The sequence below is a fragment of the Eupeodes corollae genome, chromosome 1 (genome assembly GCF_945859685.1).
Source record: "Eupeodes corollae chromosome 1, idEupCoro1.1, whole genome shotgun sequence".
Classification (NCBI taxonomy): Eukaryota; Metazoa; Arthropoda; class Insecta; order Diptera; family Syrphidae; genus Eupeodes; species Eupeodes corollae.
In genome coordinates, this window is record NC_079147.1 from 103,781,592 (window position 1) to 103,807,959 (window position 26,368).

The window sequence follows — 26,368 nt, forward strand, 5'->3', positions numbered from 1 at the left end:
ATATCATGACATGAGAAACCCGGGGCAGTTAGTTGGTTATAGAAAAGAGTTTTCTTGATATCACTAACAAAGAATACGTCGAGGAGAGTAGGGGTATGATTTTTAGCGAAGTGAGTTGCCGACGTAACATTAACAGGTAGAAGATTTAAACTTTTAAGATAATCAGTCATAGTAGCTGACGAACGAATGTCTAACAAATTGCAATTTAAATCTCCGCACAAAACTATATAAGCAGCATAGAAAGAAAATTTTTCTAATGTATTAATTACTGTATCGAATTCAGTGTTTTTGTTAGGTCTATAAATCACCCCTAGCATAACACTCTCTACTCCACAATTAACTTTAAGAAGCAAATAATCATTAGCAGTGTTTTCACCTGATCGGCAAATTTCTTGATATCCTATTCCATTACGCAAGTAAACAGCAACACCCCCACCTACTCGACCGATTCTGTCACTACGGAAGAGTTTGTAGCCCTCAATATCATACACCGAACTAGGAAACTTACAGTTGAACCAAGTTTCTGAGATACATATCACATCAACCTGTGAGTTAATAAACAACCACCGAAATTCGTCCAATTTTGGACTCAAACTTTGAGCATTAAGGTGTACAATATGCAAACCTTTTTCTCGCGAACGCAATACCCGAATCATTCGAAATAAATTTTCATCCATATCACTCAAACCAAACCCACCACCAGCTGATATCATAACTGAAATAAATAGGAATCAAATTGTATCAACACTAATAATATAATTTGAATAACAGAAGCTTAACATATGAAGGGAAAACAAAAATAAGCTCTATGACCAATGATTAACAAATATTAAAAAGAGAAATAGATAACTTTAAACTATAAAGAGAAAATATAAATAAAAATAAAGAAATGTTTAAAGAGAAATTACGGTTCTTATTGTATTTTAATATAAATTATATAAATTGCTGCAATTATTGTGAAGAGTTTACTTTAAATGAGTGTTGTTTCGTTTTCTCTGAGTTGGTATCTCATGGCAGCAGTATTTAAACTGTCAATATCATCAACAGCTAAAGATTTACAGTTCTCAGTAAATTTGACAAACACAGTGCCAAGGTGGGAGTAGGCAGAGAACAATCGCTTTTGCTTTTTCATACGTACCGCATGTTGAAGGAGAGCTCGATTTTTTTGTGACAAGCTCTCGTTTACATACACATTGCTGTTTGAATCGAGCCCAAGATCGCATAACGAAAGCGGTCGCTTAGATTTCTTACGATATTTGGAGAGTGCTTTTAACATTGCAGCTCTTTCACCTACATTACTAAACTGAATTATTACGGGGGGCTCGTCAGTTTTATAACGATGTGCGGTGCGAAATATGCTTTTCAAAACAGGCGGTTTGAACTCGATCGTGTTGCAAAGCTTATTGAACATGTCGTGCAGGTTTTTCATTCATGAGCTTAGGAATACCAAAAATAACAGCATCAGTCAGATACTCTTTCTTCTCCAGTGTATCACATCGCTTCTTTAACACAGCCAGTTCCTCCTTCGCTAGTTTGTTTTCATTCTTCTCAATACACTCGGTCCTCTGTGTCAAGTTTGATATCGCCAGGTTGACATTGTTGACGTGTTTATTTAATTGATCTTCAAGCTCGTTGACTTTACTAAACAGTTCATTGCGAATTTTGTGAATTTCTTCCCTGATGGTCCCAATTATATTTTCGGTTTGTTTTGCTAGTTCGGTATGAAAAGATTCCTGGGAGAGCCATGAATTAACGGGAGTAATTTCTTGACTAAGATGTGGAACATGTGAGACAGCAATAGTGCCGTTTTTATTTTGGCTACCATCGGCTGAGTTGTAATGAGAGAGACTCATTTGTGCGTCAGAAGTGCTAGTTTTCGGCGAATTCGGAATCAGTGGTGGTTGAGATGCAGACGTTTCAGACTTTTTCTTCGACTTTTGCTTCTTATCAACATGTGTTTTGGTTGATGCTGGAAGTTGCTGTTGCTCACGATCCAAGTATGACATCATGCAATGTATGTATAAAAAAAATTCACATTCGTATCGAGTAGAGGATCATCAGTCATTGACTATTGTTGTTCATCTTACAAAGTCATCTGGAAACATCTCTAGTAATTTGACAATGCAGTTACTTCCAAGGCTGAAGTGGGTAGAAAGAAAGCATCCAGATTACATTAAGAAGCTAAACGAAGCTATACCTCAGTACGTTGTGCGTGAAGATCACATTGAATCAAGATGTTAGACAATAAAAAAGTATGTGTGCGAAGCCAATGGATGATCTAACAATCAGGTTATAAAATTCGAAGCTACAGTCTGGGATGGAACTAGTTCGTCTAGTTTCTTCTAGAAATACAAAGAAGTCAAACAAGGATGCGTACTGAGTGCCGTTCTATTTGTACTATTCCCAAACGATCGATACTTAGAACTTCCAACTGGTCTCACTGTGAATGGTATGCAAATAAATGTTTTGTTATATGCGGACGACATAGTTCTTCTTTCTGACAGACCTAGTACCCTACAATCAATCATCGATAGCTTCAACTAAGAAAAGTCTGAAATAGTAATTTTTAGGAATGGTGGTAGAACAGCAGCAGCTGAAAACTGGTATTTCAACAATGGTGAGATAAAGATAACTAATCAATACAAATATCTTGGCGTTTACTTTTCTTACAACATTGTACTGGTCATATCACTTAACAAAAAGACTTACATAATCGAAAAACTCAAACAACTCGACATGGTCGAAATTTGTAAAGAACAAGTTTGTTACTCACTCTGCTAAATATAAAGTGTACGATGCAGCACAAGTGTGGGGATACAAGGAACACATTCAAACTGAAAAACTACAACGTTTCTTCGTCAAAAGATGCTTTGGTCTGCCTGATAATACGCCTAACTATGCAATACACATCGAAACTGGTCTTCCGAAAGGCTTTCCTAAGTACATTAAAGATACATCTGTCATACATACGTAGAGTGACGTTAATGCCACGTAACCGCTTACCGCGTATCCTCTCTGAAGTAGTCATCGAGAAAAATATTTATTGGGCTCAGAAATGGGCAGGCCTTTTCCAAGAGATGGAGATTAATTTTAGTCCCGAAAATCTAGTTTCAGAATGGAATCAAATGCACAAATTGCTGCTGACAAAGCAAGTAGAAAAGCATTGGGGCGATTTTACTAGCAATGCAGTCACAGTTCCACGACGAATATTGCAATCTTTTTTAAAGGGCAGTCAAGAATTACTCTGAAGATAATAATGTCCGTGACATGATCAGCTTAAGCTTCAAAGCAAGGTGCGGTCTTTTGAACTTAATTGCTAAAGCATTTCGCAACGACTCTGTTGGCCTGTCGAACTATGTAATCAGGATGCGATAGAAAATACTTACCACTTCATTGCTGTGTGCCCCATCTTTACCGACAAAAATACCTTGGAAATGTAACTTTAGATCGGCTAACATTCCTAAACATTTTCAATAGATCTTGCTACCCAAAACGGTACATTTTTTTAAAAGACTCGCTTAAATATCGTAGTTTAAAAATAAACGAATTTTGTTAAAACTTGCTAAGCTTTGCTTTAATTAAATAACCTAATTTCTTTTTGAACCTGACAGACGAATTAAAAACAAGTAATTGTCATACTTAATTTTGAATACCAGCCTAATAATGTTTTTGGAAAATTTTTTAATTGAAATAAAATTATATTATTATTTTTTGTTATTATTATTATAAAAAAAAAAAGAATTCAAATTTTCAAATTGATTTCAAGACATTACCTTTACTAAAACTACCAACAACTTTAATATTAACTGGTTTCCTTTTACTCCAAAAATAACCCTCAGATCTTAGACTATAACCTCAAAATTTCGTATTAATTTTTCGATATTGTACTCATATGTGAAATTGAAAACGCTTGTCCTTAAAGCGTAACTCACTCCTGATACCGCTTTCAATAAGTGATCCTTGCATCGAGGAAACTAATCAACTTTATGTACTCCTTATGTTCATCATAGATCACCTCTTATGGAATAATTACAATGTTCGACACTGCAAAGAAAAAATGAGAAGGGTTTAGAATTTCTTCCACGGTGTGCAATAAATTATGCTCCCCTGCTCATCTGGATGTAATTTTCAAGCCTTCATTCGCCCAGAACATGAATACATACACTCACCCTCGGACCAACCCAAAATTCTATAGTGTGCCCAGCCAGTGGAGTTATAGGAGAACGCTCACTTTGCCTACTTTACCGTAAAAACAAGTTGGTCTGCTAAAAATTGGGATTATTTTACTTTTTTTAAGTGTAAAGTTTGAAGTGTATATATAGCACTTGGCCTTACTATGAACTATGAACACCTTTATAAATGTTTTGTGTCCAAAAGTCTGCAACTTATGATAAACCGACTTTCCATTTATTGTGAAACATGGGAATATTATTTTTCATAATACAGGGTTTTTCAACAGAGACGCTACAAAAGTAGAGCGACTGAGACAGCATTTCATGATTTCAAAAAAAAAAAAAAACTTTTGTAGCGCTATTATTGAAAACCCGATAGTTAACGAAATATAACTACAGGTGATTGTGATTTGTTCTTTAATGGTAGCAGACTTGACGTTGTTAAAGAATTCAAGTCTTTGTAAATAAAAATGAAATTTATCTGCCATTTAAGAAACATCTGCAGTTTACAAAGCTAGATCAACATGACAATCACGTGGCACAAGATTTTTAGCAAGTAAAATGTCACACTAGCAGTCAAATGCAAAATTTTAGAAGATGTCGTAAAACCACGTTGTTCTATGTTATCCAATTCTTGGAAATAGATGAATTTGAAAAAGTAGCAACAATGAAACTTTCTGAAGAAACGTTTTAACTTGGCAAAAAATACACCTAATTACGCTTTCTATTTGGAAGGACTGGTTTACTAAAAATGCTTACCTATAACTTTAAACCTTTAAGCTGATTTAATATTAAAAACTGCTAAACACTCAAATAATGGACTGTTTAAAAAAAATGGTCTTTTAGGTTGATTAAATTACAGAACTTCGACATCATCTACGTAGTAAATATTCAATGTATTTTTCAGGACGTGAAACAACTTAAAGAAGGTCTTTACACCATTATACAACTAGAAAAAGATGCAGCCCGAAAAACCTAGTTTTTGCAGCCCGTGAATTTTGTACCTAATTATTACTTTGATGATGATTTCAGGTATAAGGAAATCTTAGTCGTATTTAAAACAAGATGTGAGCTACTACATTTAAATGGCATACCATACAACTACGGCAGCTTTAACCAATTTTTTACCATCTGTAACATGTACGTGAGGGAAGATATATTCCATTTTATCAACATTTGTCCAGTTCTAAAACACCAAAGACTTTCACATCTCGAGAAAAACACTTACAATGAATGAAACCATCGATAACCTGAATGAAAAAAATTGAAAATCCATTTGTTCCCAAGCGCACACTCAAGGGGTTAACATTACCCTTATTGTGTAGACACAGTGTGAGCACTAGAGGAGAGAGGGTTTGAAAGGAGATGTCAGTGCACATTGGTTTTGAATCCCTGAATATTGCAATGGCTGGGAAACACATAGTGTAGTAAGGCATTCAACATTCGCGTTGTACGGCAAAAGAACGAATCTCAGTACTTGACAGTACGACCGAAGTTGGACTCGAGGGTATATTAATGAGCATTCCTAGAAGCACGAGTATTACGGTTGAATTGTTTAAGGGAAGGAATGCAACTGGGTATTTCTCTAGAGTATAAACCGTACCCGTAACATGATGGTTAGTGCGTTGGACTGTCATGCCAGAGGTCTTGGGTTCGATCCCTGCCTACGCCATCTTAAGTCTTTTCACGGGTACTGCTCTTGCGAGGAATTGACAAATTCTCCGAGAGTAACTCTTGTCATGAAAAAGTGCTTTCTCAAATTAGCCATTCGGAATCAGCATATAAACTGTAGGTCCCCTCCATTCCTGACAAACATTACTCGCACACAGGAATGGTTGAGAGTTGTAAGTCACTAGGCCCTGGTTCTTCATGGACTGTTGCGCCACCCAATTTATTTATTTATTTATTTATAAACCGTTTAAATAACGGTAAGAGAGGGTGAGACAAGAAACATTTCGACGATGTTCAAGTGACGTAAATGAACTTATGATGGTAATATGACCAATCAATCTACGTTCAATACTGCCCTACGTTCAATACTGTCCGAAAGGCTTAAGTAAGTTGCAGCAGTAGGAGCCCAGATATGGGAGTAATATTCAAGCTTTGGACGAATATAAGTCTTGTAGATAACAGCCAGATCAGAGGGGGAGAAAAACTTCTTGCATCGGCTTAGAAAACCCAACCATCTTGCGGCGTTTTTAGTGACATCGCGTATGTAGTCGTTCCACAAAAGGTGGTTGGTGATACACATACCGAGAATATCGAGATGTTCACTTTCCTCGATGCAAGTGCCATTTATGGATAATGGCAGGGGGGTATATTTCACTTTAACGATACAAGACAGCATTGCGTTTTCGAAGCATTAAATTAGACGCGGTTTCTTATTCCCCATTGTACAATGCTATTTAGGTTGGATTTTAATAAGCTTATCATATTTTGTCAATGCAATTCCACTTTCGAAGAAGAGGGGTGTGAATCTGAAAACGAATATGAAAAGCTAAAAGTACTATCGTTGAAGTTGCAGACAGGAGATCATTAATAAGAACGAGAAAGAGTGTTCGAGATAGAACAGAGCTCTGGGGCACACCAGGTTTTCGATTAATGTATTGCGAAAGGTAATTACTAATAACTAATCCAATGAAGCAGGAATAAATAAAATAAAAATAAAATAAAAATCGAAAGCACGTATTTTCGATAAGAGATCCTGATGCCAAAAGCTACGAGTATCAAATGCTTCTGAAATATCAAGTGCAATAATCTTACCTTCTCCAAAGCGATGTTAATATTTTCTTCACTGTTCGGTGAGATGAACCATGAGGACACCAGTGGCTTCGAAAGCCGAATTATCGATCATTGAAAAGCTTTCGATCTTCGAGATTTTTCTTGAGCTGATAATTAATCAGCATTTCCATGACCTTGTGAAGAAGGGACGTACAAAGGTGCAATCGGTCAGTAATTACAGGGTGCGGAAGATTCGCCTTTTTTGGGAATAGGCTGGACAAATGCGGTTCTTCATCCGGTCGGAGGGAGACCTAAGGAGTAGGACAGATGAAAAAGCTTACGCAGTGGTTTTGCCAGCGTTGAAGAACACCTCTTCAGAACAATAGCGGGGATACCATCCGGGCCAGCGGATTTGTGTATGTTAAGATCTTTTGGGAAGTTGTCACAATACGAGTGCGAAAAAGGAATGGTCCCATAGAATCAGTTACTTATGCTCATGTAAAGGCAGAGTCATAACACTCTCTGGCAGCGTTGAATTGGCGCCGAACTGCCTTGCAAAGAGGAAAGCTTTCTCTAAAGAGCTTACGAAAGGAGTGTCATTGACAACTAGCATCGGAACCGAGAAAGAGGAAGAACTTCCCATGTTTCTTACAAATGACCAAACACTTTTACTGCCTTTGGGACGTTGCAGTACTTTTGCCGTAACTTTTGGTCATGTATAAATTTGGTCCGTCGAATATTGGTGTTGCAGACCTTCCTGGCTTGCTTAAACTTATTCCGGTTTTCCTCAATTGAATTGGCTTTAAAACAACGGAAATTAACCTTCTTGACCCTAATAACCTCCTTACTAATTCCTCCGAACAATGCGTTTTCCTTAGGTCTGATGCTTTCAACCCTATTCGGGATAAAAGTTCTCATTCACAGGAAGCATAGTGACCAGTTAAAGATTCTAAAATAATTATTGAGACCCTTTCAGTTGGCTTGGTGGCAATAAAATGCGATTTTTTTGGTATTAAATTAAAGTTCGCTGTAATAAATGCAAAACTAATTTTACTAATCAAAATATTTTATCAATTAACTTAAAAATGGGCTTCTTTGATATTTTATGGTAAAGTGTATTAATTCTGTTTTTAAACTCTGTTTACCTTTCTAATCTGAAATCACAAACTTCACCCGACTAGAAAGAATTTATATGATATTTTCTAAGAGATAGGTGAGGTATACCATGTTTCTTCCTATTTCTACAATATGTGCTTCAAATACTTCTAAATATTTATACACTTTACATATTTGAATATTTTATTAGGATTTGCAAATTATGTTATTCCTAAAGCAACAAGAATTTCGAAAACAAACAATGAAACTCAAGCACTATCAACTATCCCCTTAAAATGTTCAAGTTGATATAATGTGGTGCTATATGTTGGGCTTTGCTACCGGCAGCTGTCGGATAAGGGTTGGTGTATGAGTATCCTTGGTGATAGTATTTGGACAAACAGAATACAAAATTCTAACCTTACACCGAAATTTCAAAAGAAAACTACTTTTAGTTTATGCAAAGATAGGAAACTATCAAAATACTCTCTGCGAGAAGAACGTTAGAGAAGTGTCACTAAATGTAAAAAGTGTGAATTCAGCAAAATTAATTGATATTCTAAGTTTTTCCTTTGCTCGTGTTTAAATATAAAATTCATATAAAATGTTGCCTCCATGTCAAACTCAAAAGTGTGGAATGGTTCAGCTATATTGTTCGGAGCAAATTGCAATTCCAGAGACTTTTCCAAATATTCTCAAAACCTACGCAAAAGGTAAGCTACACGAGTTCGTAATGATTTATAAATAGAATTCTATTAACTGTGCATTAGATTATATTGACATTATGAATGTGCTAAATATGTATTTATGTATGTATATATGTGCATAGCTTCATGTAGCCGCATAAATACATATGTATGTACATAGGAACTTTATATACCTCTACGCAAATAAACAAAACCTATGTAATTACAAAATAGTTTGCATTTGATACCAAATTAGCCCGCATATATCACATGCTCCCAATTAATGAAGGTATACATTAGCCTGATTCAAAAAAACTAAAAGACCTTGGAATTTCAAAAAATTAATAAATTAGGTGGCGCATCAGTCCTTTGAGAACTCCGGCCTCGTGACTTACAACTCTCAACCTACAGTTTTAAGCAGAATCTTACATTACTTAAGTTAGCGCTACAGTCCTGTGTGAACTAGGGCCTCACCCAACAAACTTCTCCATCTAGTTCTGTTAATATCTAGGTGCCTCAAGTTTCACGCTCCATATTGGGTAAGGTCACTTTCCACTTGTGCGCGACACCTGATCCTCGGTTTTAATCTACTGTGCTGTCCTATGGGTTTGGATTCGAAGACTTTCCCGGCCGGAGCATTATGGTTTCCATGCGCTCTACGTGACCCAGCCATCTTAGTCGTTGGACCCCTCTGGCTAAGCCTACGTAGCTGTACAGCCCGTACATCTAGTCGTTCCATATTCTCCTTCAGTGCCTTCTATGCATACGGGTCCGGAGATCACTGAAAGAACTTTTCTCTTGACGCGACTTAAGGTTCTTTCATCCGTTACTGCACCGTATAACAGGACGGGGATGATGAGGGTCTTATAAGGCGACTCTTTGGTCCCTCGTGAGAGGGCTTTACCACTCGATTGCTTTCTGAGTCCAAAGAAACAGTGGTTAGCAAGAGTTATTCTTCGTTTGATCTCAGCGCTGGTGTTGTTTTCTAGTTTTATACAAGAGCCTAGGTAGACGAAGTAGTTAACTACCTCAAAGTAGCGTCAGTCGATGGTGACGTTTTGACCGATACGTCCTTGTTGTGAGTCCTTTTTTGACGACAGCATAATATATTTTGTTTTGCCTTACTAACCTCCAAACCCATTTTTGCCTGCATCAATACTCACAAAAGCCCCATTGACATCACGCTGAGTTCTTCCGATTATTTCAATGTCGTCAGCATATGCTAGTAATTGGACAAACTTTTGATAGATGTTAAAGAAATCTAATGACAGAGTATCACCTTATCTTAAGAGTTTTTTGACCCGAAAGGTTTTGTTAAGTTGTTTCCAAACTTTATACAGCTGCGTGAATTCTCCATGGTCATGCTGCACTAACGGAAGAGTTTGGCAGGGATGCCAAAACTAGACATGGCTCTATGCAGCTAGTTTCTGTAGATGCTGTCGTATACGGCTTCGAAATCGATGAAAAGATGGTGGGTGTCGATTTGGTGTTGTGCGGTTTTTCCAGGATCCGTCGTAATGTGAATATTTGATCGACTGTGGGCTTTTCTGGTCTAAGACCACACTGATAAGGACCTTCAAGGTTTTTTAACGATTGGCTTTAGACGTTGACATATTACGGAAGAGAAGAAGTTTTATGCGATGTTAAGTCGACTTATGCCTCTATAGTCAGTGCAGTGCAAACAATACTGAGGTTCCGTTCATTGGGCATGCTTTCTTTCGACTGTATCTTACAGATAAGTTGGTGCATGTTCTTAATCAAATTATCTTCACCTGCTTTGAAGAGCTCGGCATTTAAGCCATCTGCTCCAGCAGCTTTATTAGACATAGGAATCTTAAAAATCAAAAGACAGTCCTACGAACTAACCGTCACACCACGGGTACTGGTAATTTAGTTAACTAGGAACAAAATCCGTAAGTCAAGATTGGTTGAATCAATGTTTTATATACCACAAGTTTTGTATTTTCGTGTATTGCTTTTGAGTGCAGTACTGGCTTTAATTTCGCAATGATGTCTTTCGGGCTTGTTCATTGCAAGGGAATCTATTAAACTGCCATACGATGACTTTTTTCTCTAGCTATTCGAAAGCATGTTAAGCTACATTTTTCCGTATTTATATTTAAACCCCCCTAAATAAAGCTTTATGAGGTCGTTATGACTGTATCGTCTAAAAATAATATTCCAATATTTCATCATTCAAATAACCGAATGGAAAATCATATAAACGTATGTTAAACAAAATGGGACCCAATATTGATCCCTGTGGAATTCCTGATAGTATTGGGACAAGATCCGAGTGTTCACTCTTAGCTAATATATGCCTTTTCAATATCTATGTTTAATGTAATCGTTTTTAAAATCTAAGATTTTAAATAATTGAGTTTGAGGAATAATGTTTTAATCCTCAGAAAAGAATATTGACTGGTTCAACTATCATTTTCTCGAAGAGCTTTTCTATGTTGGAAAGCAAGGAAATAGGTCGAAAGTCTTTTAATTGTTATCTAGATCTAGTTTGGCTATTTGCAACAAGTTTTCATCAAATGAATGGGAGCTTTTTCACAAGATAAAGTTAGATATTCCGTCAATTCCGGAAGATTTTTTATTTTTCAGACCTTTTTTGCAAATATTGACATGTTAGAGTGTTGTAACAGTGAAGAAGATGGATTATGTGATGTCTCAGATAGTGAAAAGGCAAAGATTTCAGAATTGTTTTCAAGTAAAGAAAATTCGGAAACTTTAAAGGGACGTCGCTGGTTAGGTCTTTGTAGTAATTAGGCTATTTTTCGACAGCAGAAAAAAAATCTCGACAAGCATTGATTTTTGATCGAGTACCAGATAATTAACCCATAATGTGTATTTAAGAACATCTTGTGAGATATCTGCATCAAAAAATGTTCTCCCATAAATTTTATCGATTTATTGGAAAGATTGTAGCGACGGAAGAATAATTTGTTAACTTGTCTAAAAAGAGTTATTAAGATCGATATCTTTGTTTCATAAGCTTATTAAAACATTGAATTCTGGCTGCTAACACTTGATATTCAATACAAATTCTGTTAAGATGTCTATGAAACAGAGGTTTTAATATTTTAAACCAAGCGTTACGAATTTTTGTTAGTTTCATATTGAGTTCAGAAACATCCTTACATTTGTTTTTTTAGGCAGAAATATTTCTGAGTAAGCTTCAACTGTCAATTTCGTTGAGTCCAAGACGTGTTACTTTCAGGCACATTTTATTTATTTTGAATCAGTCTAATGCATATATGTTGATATTTAGGTACATAGGTAATTATAAACCTTTTCTCCTTTAATTAGAAACTTTAGGTTTGTTCTATTTTATGAAATTAGAAATGAGAACTATTTAAAATTAGATTTTGATAAAATTATTTATCATAGCTAGACAGTCAAATTAACTTTTGTAATTTGAGCCAAGTTCAAAAACGTGCTGTTAAAATGACTAATTTATTAAAGTTTCAAAAAGAAAATTTAATAATTTTTAGTTAATTTTTTAATTATATTATATCTAAGATTGTGGGCCTTTTACGCTAACCTCATTTTTAGTTCTAAAAAAATACGTTTTAAGATTCTGGAATGCGATCTGTTGTTATTTGACAAGTTAGAAATATATCATTTGTAATATAAAAAGTTTATTTCGATAACAAGTTTATTTGATTTCAAACTTTATTTTGTTGCTCTTAATAATTTAGTTTTTTTTTTTACAATATATGTATATTAATGGCTTCAATGGCCGTTGGCTTCTCGAATTAGAATGCTTTATTGCTTTCGTCTTCGTTCTTTTACATGAAGTTGGCTGCGGTTATTTTTTTATTTTCAATGGAGTTGGCAATAATTCTATAAAATAAGGTCTAGCTGCCATCGTTGAAGTGCAAACCAAGCAGAATGGTCTTCTTACACTTGGTCTCTTCAATTTATTATACTAATTATACTACACATTACTTAAAACGGAAAGATTAACACTCAAAATATTGAAATTCAATACAAATATCTTGCTCATTTATCCAAAGAGTATTCAAAAGTATTTTCTGTATTTTAGGATTTACAAATGTTAATTCAGGAAAAGATAGTTTTTAAAAATTTAAATGTCATTTGATTTCTCAAAAAACCTTGCTTTTCAAAATTTATATTTAAAAAACGTTAGACCGATTTTTTTTATAATTGTGTACATATGCATTTTAACTTGCGACTTATAGGAACTACTCGTCTATGCCAAGTTTTGCATTCGTAAGAAAATTCGATATCAAGATTTTCATCAAACATGACTATAGAGAAGTTGAGTGGGTTCCTGGATTCCGTTTGTCTATTATGGCCCTTGCAGTTTAGCTTGATTGACTTTAAATTTGGAACTTAGGATTTTTAGTCAATTCGTTTTACAAGTTTACAATTTTTCCATCAAAAATTCATTATTCGAATTTTCTCAAAAACAAACCGATAGTTTTTTTTTCTAAATTTTCACTAATTTTTTTTATTTATTTGGCTTCTTTCTATATAAACAAAACAACATTTGTATATTGCTCTAGAATGATACCCCTGTAGAACAATTATCATGTTTTTAGTTTTCCCAAGAACTTATGAACCGATTTCAATGACTTTTCTTTCTGAACAAACTCTTATACTGTTTAAATAATATTTGATAATAAAGAATGTCGTTGTTTTTATTTTTGATATCTAAGAAACTATTATAATTCATTTCGAAATTTAAATTAATTAATTAAAACATTGTATGTATACAAAATTAATTTAATCCAAGTGGCTGGGGTGTGACCCCTTGCTGAAAACTTTAACAAAATATTCATAACGAAATTGTTTGTAAGATTATTAATTTTAAGTCAATATCTTTATTTGTTCTCTCAATACTTTAGTCGAAAAAAATTTTTGTTTTGTTGTTTTTGTATATTTTCATATTTTGTTGAAAAAAAACATCAGCTAAATTTTTGTTATTAATAAATTTAAACTAAAAATTACCAACAAAATTCTGCATTATTAGATTTCTAGTCAAAAACCGTATTTTACCAATATTCGAAGTATTTCTTAAAAATTTTTATTTCTTACGTAAACAAATACAGATTGGGGTTTCCTTAAAACTATATCTTACGCTAACAACAAAGTTTAGCAAAGAATGAAATAATTTTAAAGTCCATATCTAAATTAATTTACGAGATATTGAGAATCGAACATCAATTTTAACCAATTTTGCGAATTATTTTTTGTAGGTCTTTATTTTTAAATGAATGTCGGATTTTTATAAAACATTAATTTAATGTCGAACACAATATTTTCTATAAGATAAGATTTGTTTGAAACCAATATCATTATATTTTCAAAAGATACTTAAGTCAAAAACAATGTTTACCAATTTTTGGTAATGTTTTCTTATGATTTCGTTTTTTTTTTTTTAATTTTACCAATGTCAAAAAAGTGATTCTTCGTGCCATAAATTTATTTTGAATTTCAACATTTTTTTTTAATTGCTATTGAAAAAAAAGCCACCCTCTCAATTTTTTTGATAGTCCTTTCTGCATCTTTCTGCATTGTTATCTATATAACAAAATTTATTTCAAGTAAAAATCTATTATTTAGAAATGTCAAAGTTTTTAATTTGACAAAACAGACCGATAACAATACCTTGGTGATGATTGGTTTAACGAAATATGTGACTTTAAAATGTATGCAACGATTTTCTCCGATCATATGCCAATCTTTGTAACTTTGAATATGTCCAAATTGAATCATTCGCTAGATACAAATGAACTCTTAAGCCCCAGGCTAATATGGCTAAATAATTGCAAAAGTTCAAACCAAACAGCATTGAATTTGCAAATAAATGCATTGCAATGGAAAGGAGTAGCAGTATCGATAGAAAATATGCAAGATGTTATTCGCAAAGCAGTACCGAAAGTTAACAAAAGAACTCATCAACTTTAAGCTAAACAGAAATGGTTTGATAAAGATTGTAGCCGAGCGAGAGATAAGGTATTTGCTTTTCTTGAGCTATTTAGAAAGTATGATACCTCTTGTTTAAAGGGTGATTTTTTTGAGGTTAGCATTTTCATGCATTAGTATTTGACAGATCACGTGGGATTTCAGACATGGTGTCAAAGAGAAAGATGCTCAATATGCTTTGACATTTCATTATGAATAGACTTATAACGAGCAACGCTTGCAAATCATTGAATTTTATTACCAAAATTAGTGTTCAGTTCGAAATGTGTTTCGCGCTTTACGTCCGATTTATGGTCTACATAATCGACCAAGTGAGCAAACAATTAGTGCGATTGTGACCAAGTTTCGCACTCAGTTTACTTTATTGGACATTAAACCAACCACACGAATGCGTACAGTGCGTACAGAAGAGAATATTGCGTCTGTTTCTGAGAGTGTTGCTGAAGACCGTGAAATGTCGATTCGTCGCCGTTCGCAGCAATTGGGTTTGTGTTATTCGACCACATGGAAGATTTTACGCAAAGATCTTGGTGTAAAACCGTATAAAATACAGCTCGTGCAAGAACTGAAGCCGAACGATCTGCCACAATAATTGGGCCCTAGAAAAGTTGGAAGAAAAAACCGCTTTTTTATCGACAAATTTTGTTCAGCGATGAGGCTCATTTCTGGTTGAATGGCTACGTAAATAAGCAAAATTGCCGCATTTGGAGTGAAGAGCAACCAGAAGCCGTTCAAGAACTGCCCATGCATCCCGAAAAATGCACTGTTTGGTGTGGTTTGTACGCTGGTGGAATCATTGGACCGTATTTTTTCAAAGATGCTGTTGGACGCAACGTTACGGTGAATGGCGATCGCTATCGTTCAATGCTAACAAACTTTTTGTTGCCAAAAATGGAAGAACTGAATTTGGTTGACATGTGGTTTCAACAAGATGGCGCTACATGCCACACAGCTCGCGATGCTATGGCCATTTTGAGGGAAAACTTCGGAGAACAATTCATCTCAAGGAATGGACCAATAAGTTGGCCACCAAGATCATGCGATTTGACGCCTTTAGACTATTTTTTGTGGGGCTATCAAGTCTAAAGTCTACAAAAAATAAGCCAGCAACTATTCCAGCTTTGGAAGACAACATTTCCGAAGAAATTCGGGCTATTCCGGCCGAAATGCTCGAAAAAGTTACCCAAAATTAGAGTTTCCGAATGGACCACCTAAGACGCAGCCGCGGTCAACATTTAAATGAAATTATCTTCAAAAAGTAAATGTCATGGACCAATCTAACGTTTCAAATAAAGAATCGATGAGATTTTGCAAATTGTATGCGTTTTTTTTAAAAAAAAGTTCTCAAGCTCTTAAAAAATCACCGTTTAAAACAAGAGTATTTCAAAGAAAAAGCTACGTTCAAAGAAATCTGTTCTCTTAAGAAACCTCAGTACTGCGAAGAAAAAGCAAAGATCATAATTGGGAGTAGAAATACTAAAGAGTTTTGGAAAGCAGTTCGTATTTTAAATGGATCAAAGCTTAGGACTGGTATAAACATTCCCACATCGGATTTAAAAATACATTTTCAATCCCTTTTAAATGTAGAGAAGTCAGCACTATCTTTTCAGTATTGCGTCAATTACATCAACGATCAAACAATGGACCAGCCTTTCACAATTACAGAACTTAGAGCAGTACTATAGTTGAAATGATGGAAGCCAAAACGCCTGAAGAAGATCAAATCCCTTACGAATTTTATAAGTATTGTTCGGACGAATTTGCCAACTGTCTTTTACATCAGCTCAATGAATTGTATGAAAATGATTAGGTATATCCCTAAATGTTTTGAATCATCTGTTATTCTTCCAGTTTTCAAAAAAGGAAACCGAAATGTGGTTGAAAACTATAGAGGGATTTCACTACTTAATACAATCCGCAAGATATTTGGAAGTACTTTGTATAAGCGCTTAACCAATTGGGTTGAGGATCATCAGATATTAAGTGAATTTCAAGCTTACTTTCGTCAAGGATATTCCACTGTGGATCAAATTTGTACACTTAGTACTATTGTCAATATCAACTGCACTCAGAGTAAAAAAGTGTATGCTTCTTTTATAGACTTTAAATCCGCATTTGACAGCGTTGATAGAGATTTAATGTTTTATAAACTATCGGTATTAGGTCTACCATTTAAAATGTGGAAAACACTAAAAAAAATGTATACAAATTGCTCAGCAAAAGTTTGGGACGGGACCTCGATGTCGGAAAGTTTTTTGACTCCTATGGGATTGAGATGTATCTTGAGCACACTACTATTCTCCCTCTTCCTTTATGATATAGTATGTCATTTAAAGGGTGGGATTGATATACGAGTCAGTCTAATCAAAGTCTTGATGTATGCGATGACATTGTGATGTTAGCCGACACTCCCATAAAACTTCAGATGATGATTACCAAATTGGAAGAGTACTGCAAAAGATGGAACCTAACCGTAAATCGTGCAAAATCTACGATAATGGTGTTTGGTAGTGGTAAGGGACTTCGGAGTGGTAATTTTAATTGGAAACTTGATGGGGTTCCTGTAGAAATAGTAGACAACTACAAATACCTTGGCTTGATAATGACGCCACAAAATAGTATATAAAGTTTCATTTAGGAGAAAAACTAAAAAGTTAAAAAAATGCTATCAACTCTACTTGGTTCAGCTGCATGAAAAATAAAAATATTGGTCTACGTGCAAAATACCAGATATTTGAGGCTACTGCTCGATCACTTATGCTGTAAGCAGCCCAGGTTTGGGGATACCTTCAATATGTGACTGTCGAACAACTGCTTAGATTTTTTCTCAAACGATTACTACACCTGCCCATGTCAACGCCCACTTATATGTTACATATTGAAATTGGACTTCAATCAATATACATTCCAACACTGAAACTACATTATCGACTACATCCTTAAAATGCTTAACATGAATGTATCTCGTCTTAATAAAACATTAGCAACATGTGCCTTGGAAGAAAAATCGTCATGTTACGAAAAGTGGAAGGAATTGGCTGAGAAGACCGGATGTCCCCTCAATCTAGGAACGTTTAACTTTTATCAAATGAAATCAAAGTTATACAACATTCCCCTTTTAGTTCTAAGTCTTCACAAACAGAAAATGCAAAAATGGTTTAAAAGTAATTTTCTGGAAGTCATATTTATAAGGCTATTACATTAAGTTTTTTGAATTTATGTATTAAAAAACAGAAACAAATGTTGAAAACTGGATATTTTAAAAAAATTAGCAGAATCTTAAATTTGCAAATCAGCTCTAAGTCATTTTATTAAAGTTGCAACAAATATATAAGTTAAAATTTTAAGCTTTTAAAATTTTCTACAACTAGAGTGCAAAATACATTTGTATGCCTTAAAACCTATAATTCAAGACTTAAACTAACTGTTTTACTTTTTCAAAATTCTTTTACTAACAAAAATCTAGGATCTTTAATGTAAACAACATTTAAAGAATCATCGACTACAATATGCGCATTAAAACACAACATCAGGCATATGTTTAAGCTATATACATATTTCACTCAGGGACAAATTCAGACATTAACACCACAGTCATTTGAATGAATCCCCCTTAAGTCTTTTATGTTTGCGGTGGCTTCAAATTCAAAATCGAATGAAAGTCATACCACCTTTGGTATTAAAACACAAAAAGTGGCACTATTCTGACCAAAGCAATATAAATCTCAATCTATCATTTAAGTGTGTGTTATTTTTTTAATGTTTCAAAAGACCCGATTAGATAGATAATCTCACGGCTTATGCCACCCCCCTGCATTTCTATGGAATTTAAAAAAGTTCTAAGCCACTAAGGACAATTTAACTGTACGTAGTAGAAATTCACTCGGCCCTTTCGTCCACTTAAAACCTTGTTAGGCTATCTACATTTTTTTACAACGAATTCTTGACATCTTTCCAGGCCCATGTAGGTATCTGAAGTTCACATACAGAATTTATATTATATTACTTTTGCTCTTCGGAGTCAAGCCTTATTCTATATTTCACCATAAAAAAAGGATACGAATAAAAAAAAAACTTTTTTCTATGAATAAATCAAAACCACCAAAGGGGCTGAAGCTGAACAATTCCTGCTTTGCATAGTGGCGTAGCTTGGCGTGGTGTGGCGTGTCTCTGGCTCTGGCTCCAGCTCCGGCTAGCTATCTAGCTAGCAAAGCAAGGCTACCTTCAATAACCCACCTAACTTTAAATATCAAAATACCACAAATGTAAGAGCCAAAACATTTTACGATTTAATTAAAATTTTCATTCGTCTGGTATTTGAGTTATTATATCCTTTTGAATTCTCTGTTCGTATTGTTCTCCTCTGTGTCCTTAAAATAAAAATAGTTGTACACGACGACGATGATGATGATGATGATGATGATTCTTGGTAGAAAAAGTTTTTTGTATTTTTATTTGCAGGATTTTTGTTTGTTTTTAACAAGAATTTCACTTTTCATTTTCACAGCTGCCATTCGCACTCAGCCATACGACTTACTCAGATGGTCGGCTGCCTATTTTCGTTGCTTGGCAAATAACGCACCACCTCCGGCTAAAATCCGTTTAGAACGAGCCTGCCGACAAGGCAGCATAACAAAGGGATACTTAAAGGTGCTCGTCGCTCAGGTTTGTATTTAACAAAAAAACAAAAAAAAGTTGAAGCTCTGACGTTGTTGAGATAGCTTTTATATAACTGACTAACCTTATTGTTACCATTTCTGCTATCTGAACTTCCAACTCCTCCTTGCCAACGCTAACGCCAACGCAACGAATGATGCCGGCAATCAAACACACCGTCAAACCTACGAAATCTGGCCATTCACATCCTTCCTTTCTTGTTGATGGTGGGCGCTCCTGGCCATGTTCCAACTAAATACTGGGAACACAAAAATCAGGTCGGAAAAGGATTCTTCATTAGCCGGTGCCTTCTGCAGGAGCGATGGAAGGCCCTCTGTTTGGATGAGGTAAGAGAGGACAACCGCGTATACAATGCTATGTCTGTGTGTTTTCTTTTTCCGCTTCGGCCTACGACGAGTAGGTTGCGAGCTTCAATCCTTTTGTGTTTTCGGCTTTGTTTCTATTTTCTTTTCTTTTTTGTTTTCTTTTTAATTTGGTCTTTTATATGAAATCCGTTTAAAATTTTTGCTCGTACCAACCGGAAGTTGGTGGCCTTGGTCCTGCAAGCTGGTAAGTTGGTACAACGACGACGTCACTAAGATAGGAATAAGGGCAAAGAGTAGCGGTAGGTTGGTAGGTATACATTTTTTTCGTCCTTTATAGGGTTTCTCAAGGAATATTGTTTCGAGCAATTACTTACGCGCGTTTTTCTTGTAATCTTTTGCTTGGCTGCTTTTTTGGTCTTTTGGTCTAGCTGTGCTCTCATAGTTATGTTGGTTTAATATAATTTTATCGATTTTTGTTTTTGTTGCCAACGCCATCGCCATCATTTCCATCAACACGCGCGAGTAAGGATACAATTTTACTCCTTTTATTTTTGTTTTTCATGTTTTTCGTGATGTTGTTCTTATTTTGTTTCATTTTTTGAAGAAGAAAAAAGAAAAACGTCAAAGAAGATGAAAGTAATGCTGTACTTTAATATTTTCCAACAGGATGATCTGCTTAAGTACTTATCACTTTGCCGGATGTTGAATTGGCCTCAAGTTCACTGGCTGAAGGTGCTTGCCGTAATGATTGGATCCTTGAACGAGGTAAGTGGATTTAGAGAGACTCTTATTGAAAGTGTTTTTATTTTGCTCCTATGTATATTGGTATACCTATTAGATACTATGTACCTACTTCTTGTTCGTAGAAGAGGTGAAAGCAAAAGTTAAGACACCACCGAGCTAAATAAACTTGAGTACCTTACCTACCTTAGCTACCTTGAGAAACAAATTAATATTCTTTTACTCTTTAGAAGTATTCCTCAGGGAAGTTATAGGTGCAATTATTATTGAGAATCTCTTTATAAATAATCGAAAAGAAAACCTTTCATAGAAAAGTATTTCCATTAAGAAATAAAAGAAGATTGTATTCTTGGTTTAATATGAGAGGTTTTTTTTGGAAATTATTTAGACCTAAATTTAATTTGTTTACTTACAAAACTTATGTAGGACAAACCATACCAAAGATTAATGAAGGGTTAAGCTTTAAAAAAGAATATGATGTTTTTAATTTTTTGACACTTTAAGAAAAATAAAAGAGGCTGGGATGCGACCCACACTGATAACATCCTATCCCGTCTGTCGATTTGTCTTGCTTAAAAGTTTGTCTATATGTACTCGTATCAATTTTTACCAAATTTGCGCACTATTTTTTGTAGATTTTATTTTTTATGAAAGAAAGAAGTTTTGGATTTTTATATACAAATTACTAAATATCGAAAACAATATTTTCTGTGAAATAAAATAAGTTTGAAACCAATATTTTTAATGTTTGAAAAGCTATTTGAGTCGAAAGTTTTTTTTTAGATTCATGAATTTTTTCTGAATTGTATGTGTTTTTTAAACTTTTATAAAGCTTTTAAAAATCAGCCTTTATTAGACGTTTTAACATCTTGCTGTTTTTTTCAACAAAACGTTATGTTGTTTATTAGTTATTTTTTAACTGGGAACTTAAAACTTTGTCTTTCCTAGTCTGATGATAGGAAGCTAGTTTTAGTTTTTAGTTAGTTTTAGTTTTATTTCATCAATCAGATTACAATCTTTAGCTAGTTTCATTACACATTGCTGATGGGAGGCACTTAGCTTGTGTTTTCTTTTAAGTGTGATGAGAGTTTTGAGATTGTCCACACTTTATGCAGAAGTGATCCCTAAAAAAGGAATTCATTTTTTTTTTATCCTCGCAACTATACAGCGAGACATTGGTAAAGGAAATATTGATTTTCGCTAAAGTTTATTTACTCTCTTTTCTATCCTTTTTTGTTCATTTAATCCGTAAGCCATGGACACAGACGCTCATTATTAACTATTCATAGCTTCTCTGACCTTGTTTTTATAATATGTATGTATGTCAGCAATAACTTATAGAATGTTTTTTTGCAAGATGCCAATCGTAGCGGCTTATCTACGTATCACATAACCTTACAAGTAAAAGTCCTGCGATGTTAAATTGCACGTTATTAGAAGCTACGCCACAGGACCACGATGCGAAACATTTCGCTTACTAAAAGTTTCTTGAACCATACCACTAACTTAGTTGTTAATTTGAATAATTTGCAGTTTTAACTAAATAATATCATGGATTTCATTGATAAATCTTATTTTGCCCTGTAAGGTGATTCTCTCAATAATTATTTGCAATCAAAGATCTTATTAAGTAATATCGCCTTTACCTTTTTCTTTTCACCTCTTACATTGGTGTACCTCAAGGCAGCCACCAAATATTAACTTGTAAATTAGCTAAATGCTAAATTTTGATATTTATCAACTGTCAATTGTTTCATCTTTTGTGTAGTTAACCGATAACAATCCTTGCATTATCAACAATTTGCCAACTATTTGTTGATAATTAGGTTTAAGTAGCTGTCGAAGATGAAAACGGACACACTTAGACCCGTTTAATGGCCCATTGTGATAAATTGTTCACAATTAAAAATTAAAGTTTGAGAGAGACCAGGTAATAGGTAATATTTGTTTCCACTCAAACATCAAAATTGAACCTGGTCGTAAGAGTTTTGGTTTAAGTTTTTGAGCATCATGGTTTTAAAATATTTTGTGACTTACATATTTTAAAATGACATAAATTAAAAATAATATGTGAAATTGCTATAAATAAATAAATTGGGTGGCGCAACAGTCCGTTGTGAATCAGGGCCTAATAACTTACAACTCGCAACCATTCCTGTGTGCAAGTACTGTTGTCAGGAATGGAAGTGACCTACAATTTTAGGCCGAATCCGAACGGCTAATTTTGAGAAAGCACTTTTTCATGACAAGAATTACTCTTGAAGGAATTGTCAATTCCTCGCAAGAGGCAGTACCCGCGAAAATTATTTTTTTAAACTAAGGTGGCACAGGCAGGGATTGAACCCAAGACCCCTTGCATGACAGTCCAACGCACTTTTTTTTTTTTTTTTAATTCATTTTTATTAGTTCAATCTTAAACCTATCTTAAAGCTAGACAAAAATTCATAAAACTAGCCTAATTATCCATAACTTAAAACTAACTTAATGGTCCCATACGGACACTAAGCTAAACTATAACACTAATTACTAATGCCTTTCGGCCTTAAGATCTATTTTACTTCAATTTAAATTTTATTAATTTTTGTATTTATTAGAAAAGTTTGAGAAAAAAAAAACTAATATCAATATCCTTTTTTACTTTTGCTTACAAACTACTTAAAATAAGGTCCTTAAATAAAACTTAAAACTAACTAAAACTACCTATTCTACCTATAAACTAATTAAAACTAGAACAACCACAGCAGCAAATCTAACTATCTAACCTTTTTGTTTTTCATATTTTGTTGTCTATTTTTTTTCTTATTTTTTTAATCCATGTTTTTTTTTGTTTTTTTAATGTTCTTTTTTTTTAATTTTTTTTTTTTGTATTTTTTGTATTTTTTTTTTCTATTTCTTTTCGTGCCACCATGCCTATTCTACTTAAAACTAAACCCTAATCCTATTAAACAAGTATGTAAGCCGGCCAAGGCTTAAAACCCATCCCGACTACCCACTATCAAGTGCCGATTGAAGCCACCAAAACTGGTTCTCCTGCTTCACCCTATCAGTTCGGTCCCGTTCGGACACAGCCCTACTGAACCGAAGGAGCTCTGCTCCGCCTTGTGCCATGACGTCCCGATTGTACGGGAGTCGCCTATCTACGGTTCTTCGTCTGACGTGGTAGATTAACGGGACTGCCAATCTATCCTGTATCAGACCGCATTTGTCTAAAAAGAGGAATGCCTCTGGTGGAATGAAGCCGCTCAAGCGTGCACTCTCAAAATACTCGTCGTTCGGATAGAACGCCCCGAAAATTAAATTGTTGGTCGAAGACATAGCTCTTGTACGGGCTTATTGTAATTCACTTAAAATTAATCCGAATTGAAGGTGTAAATTTCATTACATCCCTGTTTTTAATTTCGATACTCGATATCGCATTTTTCGTCAATTCCATATGACAAATTTCTATTCTCACGGCGGGCGGAAAGTCGAAGCTAACCTGTCATTCCTTCGCGCTTCATCATTTCTTTTCCGATTTGACTGCCGAGTATGAACATTCGTCTTCTCATCTTGCTAAAAGTTTTTTTTGTTGCCTAAAGTCCAAAATTATATCTATTGCCTTGTGAGAAAGTTGTAAAACACAAACTACCATCCTAAATAACTTAAAATAAGGCATAGAAAAACCAGCCTAACTTTTGTGCTTACTTCAAGCCAGCGTGACTGTACCTTCTACAGCTTCTTTCGTGGACCACGGAATATTAGGCTTATTAGCCCTTTACGTGAGGTAAATGAAGCGCAGTTTATACCTATATGTTAAAATTAGAGTGGTAACAAACCATCGTATTCTTTTTTTTTTGGTACAGTCATACCACTTAAGTGGGATCGCCGAACCTAAAAGCTCGAACGAGTGATCTTCGAGCGCACCACGTGCTGAGATTCACTGCTTTAGCTGTCCAATCTACCTTGGCATACTTTAAGGCGTTGTATATTTCGATCACGCTCGAGAAATTCCGCATACTATACAAGGCCCACGGAGCACCTACCTCCGTGTCGATCGAGCGGTCTTTTCGATCGTCAGCCTGTGGCGTAAGCCCCAAAACCAAGGTAAAGACAACGAGCAGCAAACCACCTCAGCATCCCACACGTTTTGGACCAAGTCTCAACCACAATTGGGATTATAGCTTCTTCTACCGATCGATCCAACAACTCCACATCATCATACCTGATACCTAACTACAATAGTAAATTAAAGAAAGTATCAAAAGAACAAGCAATTGATCGGCAAACGATTTATCCCTGCCTGTACATCAAACGTCATCTTTAAACCCGGCTCATCATTGAAGAAAATTTTCTTTTATTATATACCTTAAATCGTCTCTCATTCTCTCAGTTAAGTAAAATTTACAAGTTTTTTTTTTAAGTTCAAATTGAAAAGATTTTTGTTCCATCCACCATAACTAGCTTCACCAAATCAAATACAACCTCAACCATACATATAAAAATCACCAACTAACCAAGGAGTGCGCACCTCTTCGTTGGAAGGAAACCTGTAGGTTTAAATAAATGTAAACCAATATTTTTAAATCGGTGAGTGATAGTATGTAAGATCTTAAATCTCATCAATTTGAAATTCGAACCATTTAACGAAGAAAACTTAAATTCGGGAGTAAAAATATTAACATGGTTTAAAAAAATTATAGGGAGCGTGAGAGATTATTTTTTTTATATAAGAGATAAGATAAGAGTGACTTAAACCAGAAGTGAGATTCGAGTAAAAAGCAAGTTGTTGAATTTCCTTACAGAGAGATTTACCTCCAAATGAAAGTAAAAGGACATTGAGTGAGTTTTTCTAATAAAAACAGAACTCAAATTAGGTCAATTTTTTTTTTGTTGATGTTCTCATTCTCACGTTTGGTTTAAATCGAACTCAATTATGTTCCACATTAAGACTATTTAAATTTAACTTTATAACTTTTGTTTTTTTTGAATTATTGTCAATAAAAATATAAATAATGAATTCCAATTTAAAACATATCTATTTTTCGTAACTATTTGGTGTCTCAGTATGAGAGAGTAAAATTTTAAATCTTAAGGGAAAGTGATGGAATTAAGAAGCGTCAACGAAGGGTATATGAGAGGGCAGTAGGCCCGTAAGTCAAACTCAATTTAGGGGTTATCGCGAGTCAAGCAAATTAAGTGGTGCGGTAACCATGGCGTTTATTCAGTATTGAATAAACTGTGGGAGGGTACACTTAGGAAACAAAAACACCTGTTTCCAAAATAAGAAAAAGAAAAAAAGAGATGCATTTATACATTAACTAACGATTAAGGAGCCCTAGTAGTATATTTAAAATAGGCATGAAAATAGTTACGGCAGTCCAGTGGCGAGTACAAGATCCCACCCCACCGACGAGTTAGCCCTTTGGCCATCGCAAGCATGCCTGCGCGTACTCCGCCGATTGGACACTCTACTTCGTAACCCTAGTGACGTCAGAGAATCCTGTGGTTCTGACTGGACTTTGGGAAGTAAGTTTTTTTTTTGTATAGTCATAGCCGAAGTAGATCCTTCTTCCGTTACACAGGTGGCGCCCAAAGTGGTGGCTCGAAAACTTTTTTGTAGGTTTTATTGTTATTTTAGTTATCTTTGACAAAACTAAATATTTAAACTATTACAAAGCCAACTTTTTGTTTAGGCTGTTAAGACAGGTCGATTTTTGTTTTATCAGTTATGTCCTGGAACGCATGTTCTGGATACAATAGTTCCGTAGCAGCATATATTTTGATGAAACAAGGAATTCGAGTTACAAATTTAGTCAATTGCTTGAAGGAGTTCATCTGACGACCGGGAGATAACGGTTCGAGGAAACCATTTCTCCGCCCGATGCGCCGGAGTTCTGTTTCAAGTAACAAAAGTTCTTTTTGTAATGTCAAGATCAATCAAACAACAAAATTAATTAAAATGTGACATGACTCTTGCATTATGGAAGTGGCCCAGAGATTCATCCAAGTCGTATTTCTCTATCGTAGCACT

At 34.8% G+C, this 26,368-nt stretch overlaps 1 protein-coding gene across 1 annotated transcript in view; it reads left to right on the forward strand.

Annotated features, from left to right (window-relative positions):
- Positions 1–8,450: 8,450 nt before the first annotated feature.
- The window catches only part of LOC129941398 (uncharacterized), a 37,627-nt gene continuing 19,709 nt past the window's right edge, over positions 8,451–26,368 (forward strand). The window contains exons 1-4 of the mRNA XM_056050022.1: positions 8,451–8,701; positions 19,143–19,300; positions 19,570–19,638; positions 20,284–20,382. Coding sequence (XP_055905997.1) covers positions 8,593–8,701; positions 19,143–19,300; positions 19,570–19,638; positions 20,284–20,382 — 435 coding nt within the window. The 5' untranslated portion in view covers positions 8,451–8,592. The remainder of the gene's footprint in view (positions 8,702–19,142; positions 19,301–19,569; positions 19,639–20,283; positions 20,383–26,368) is intronic.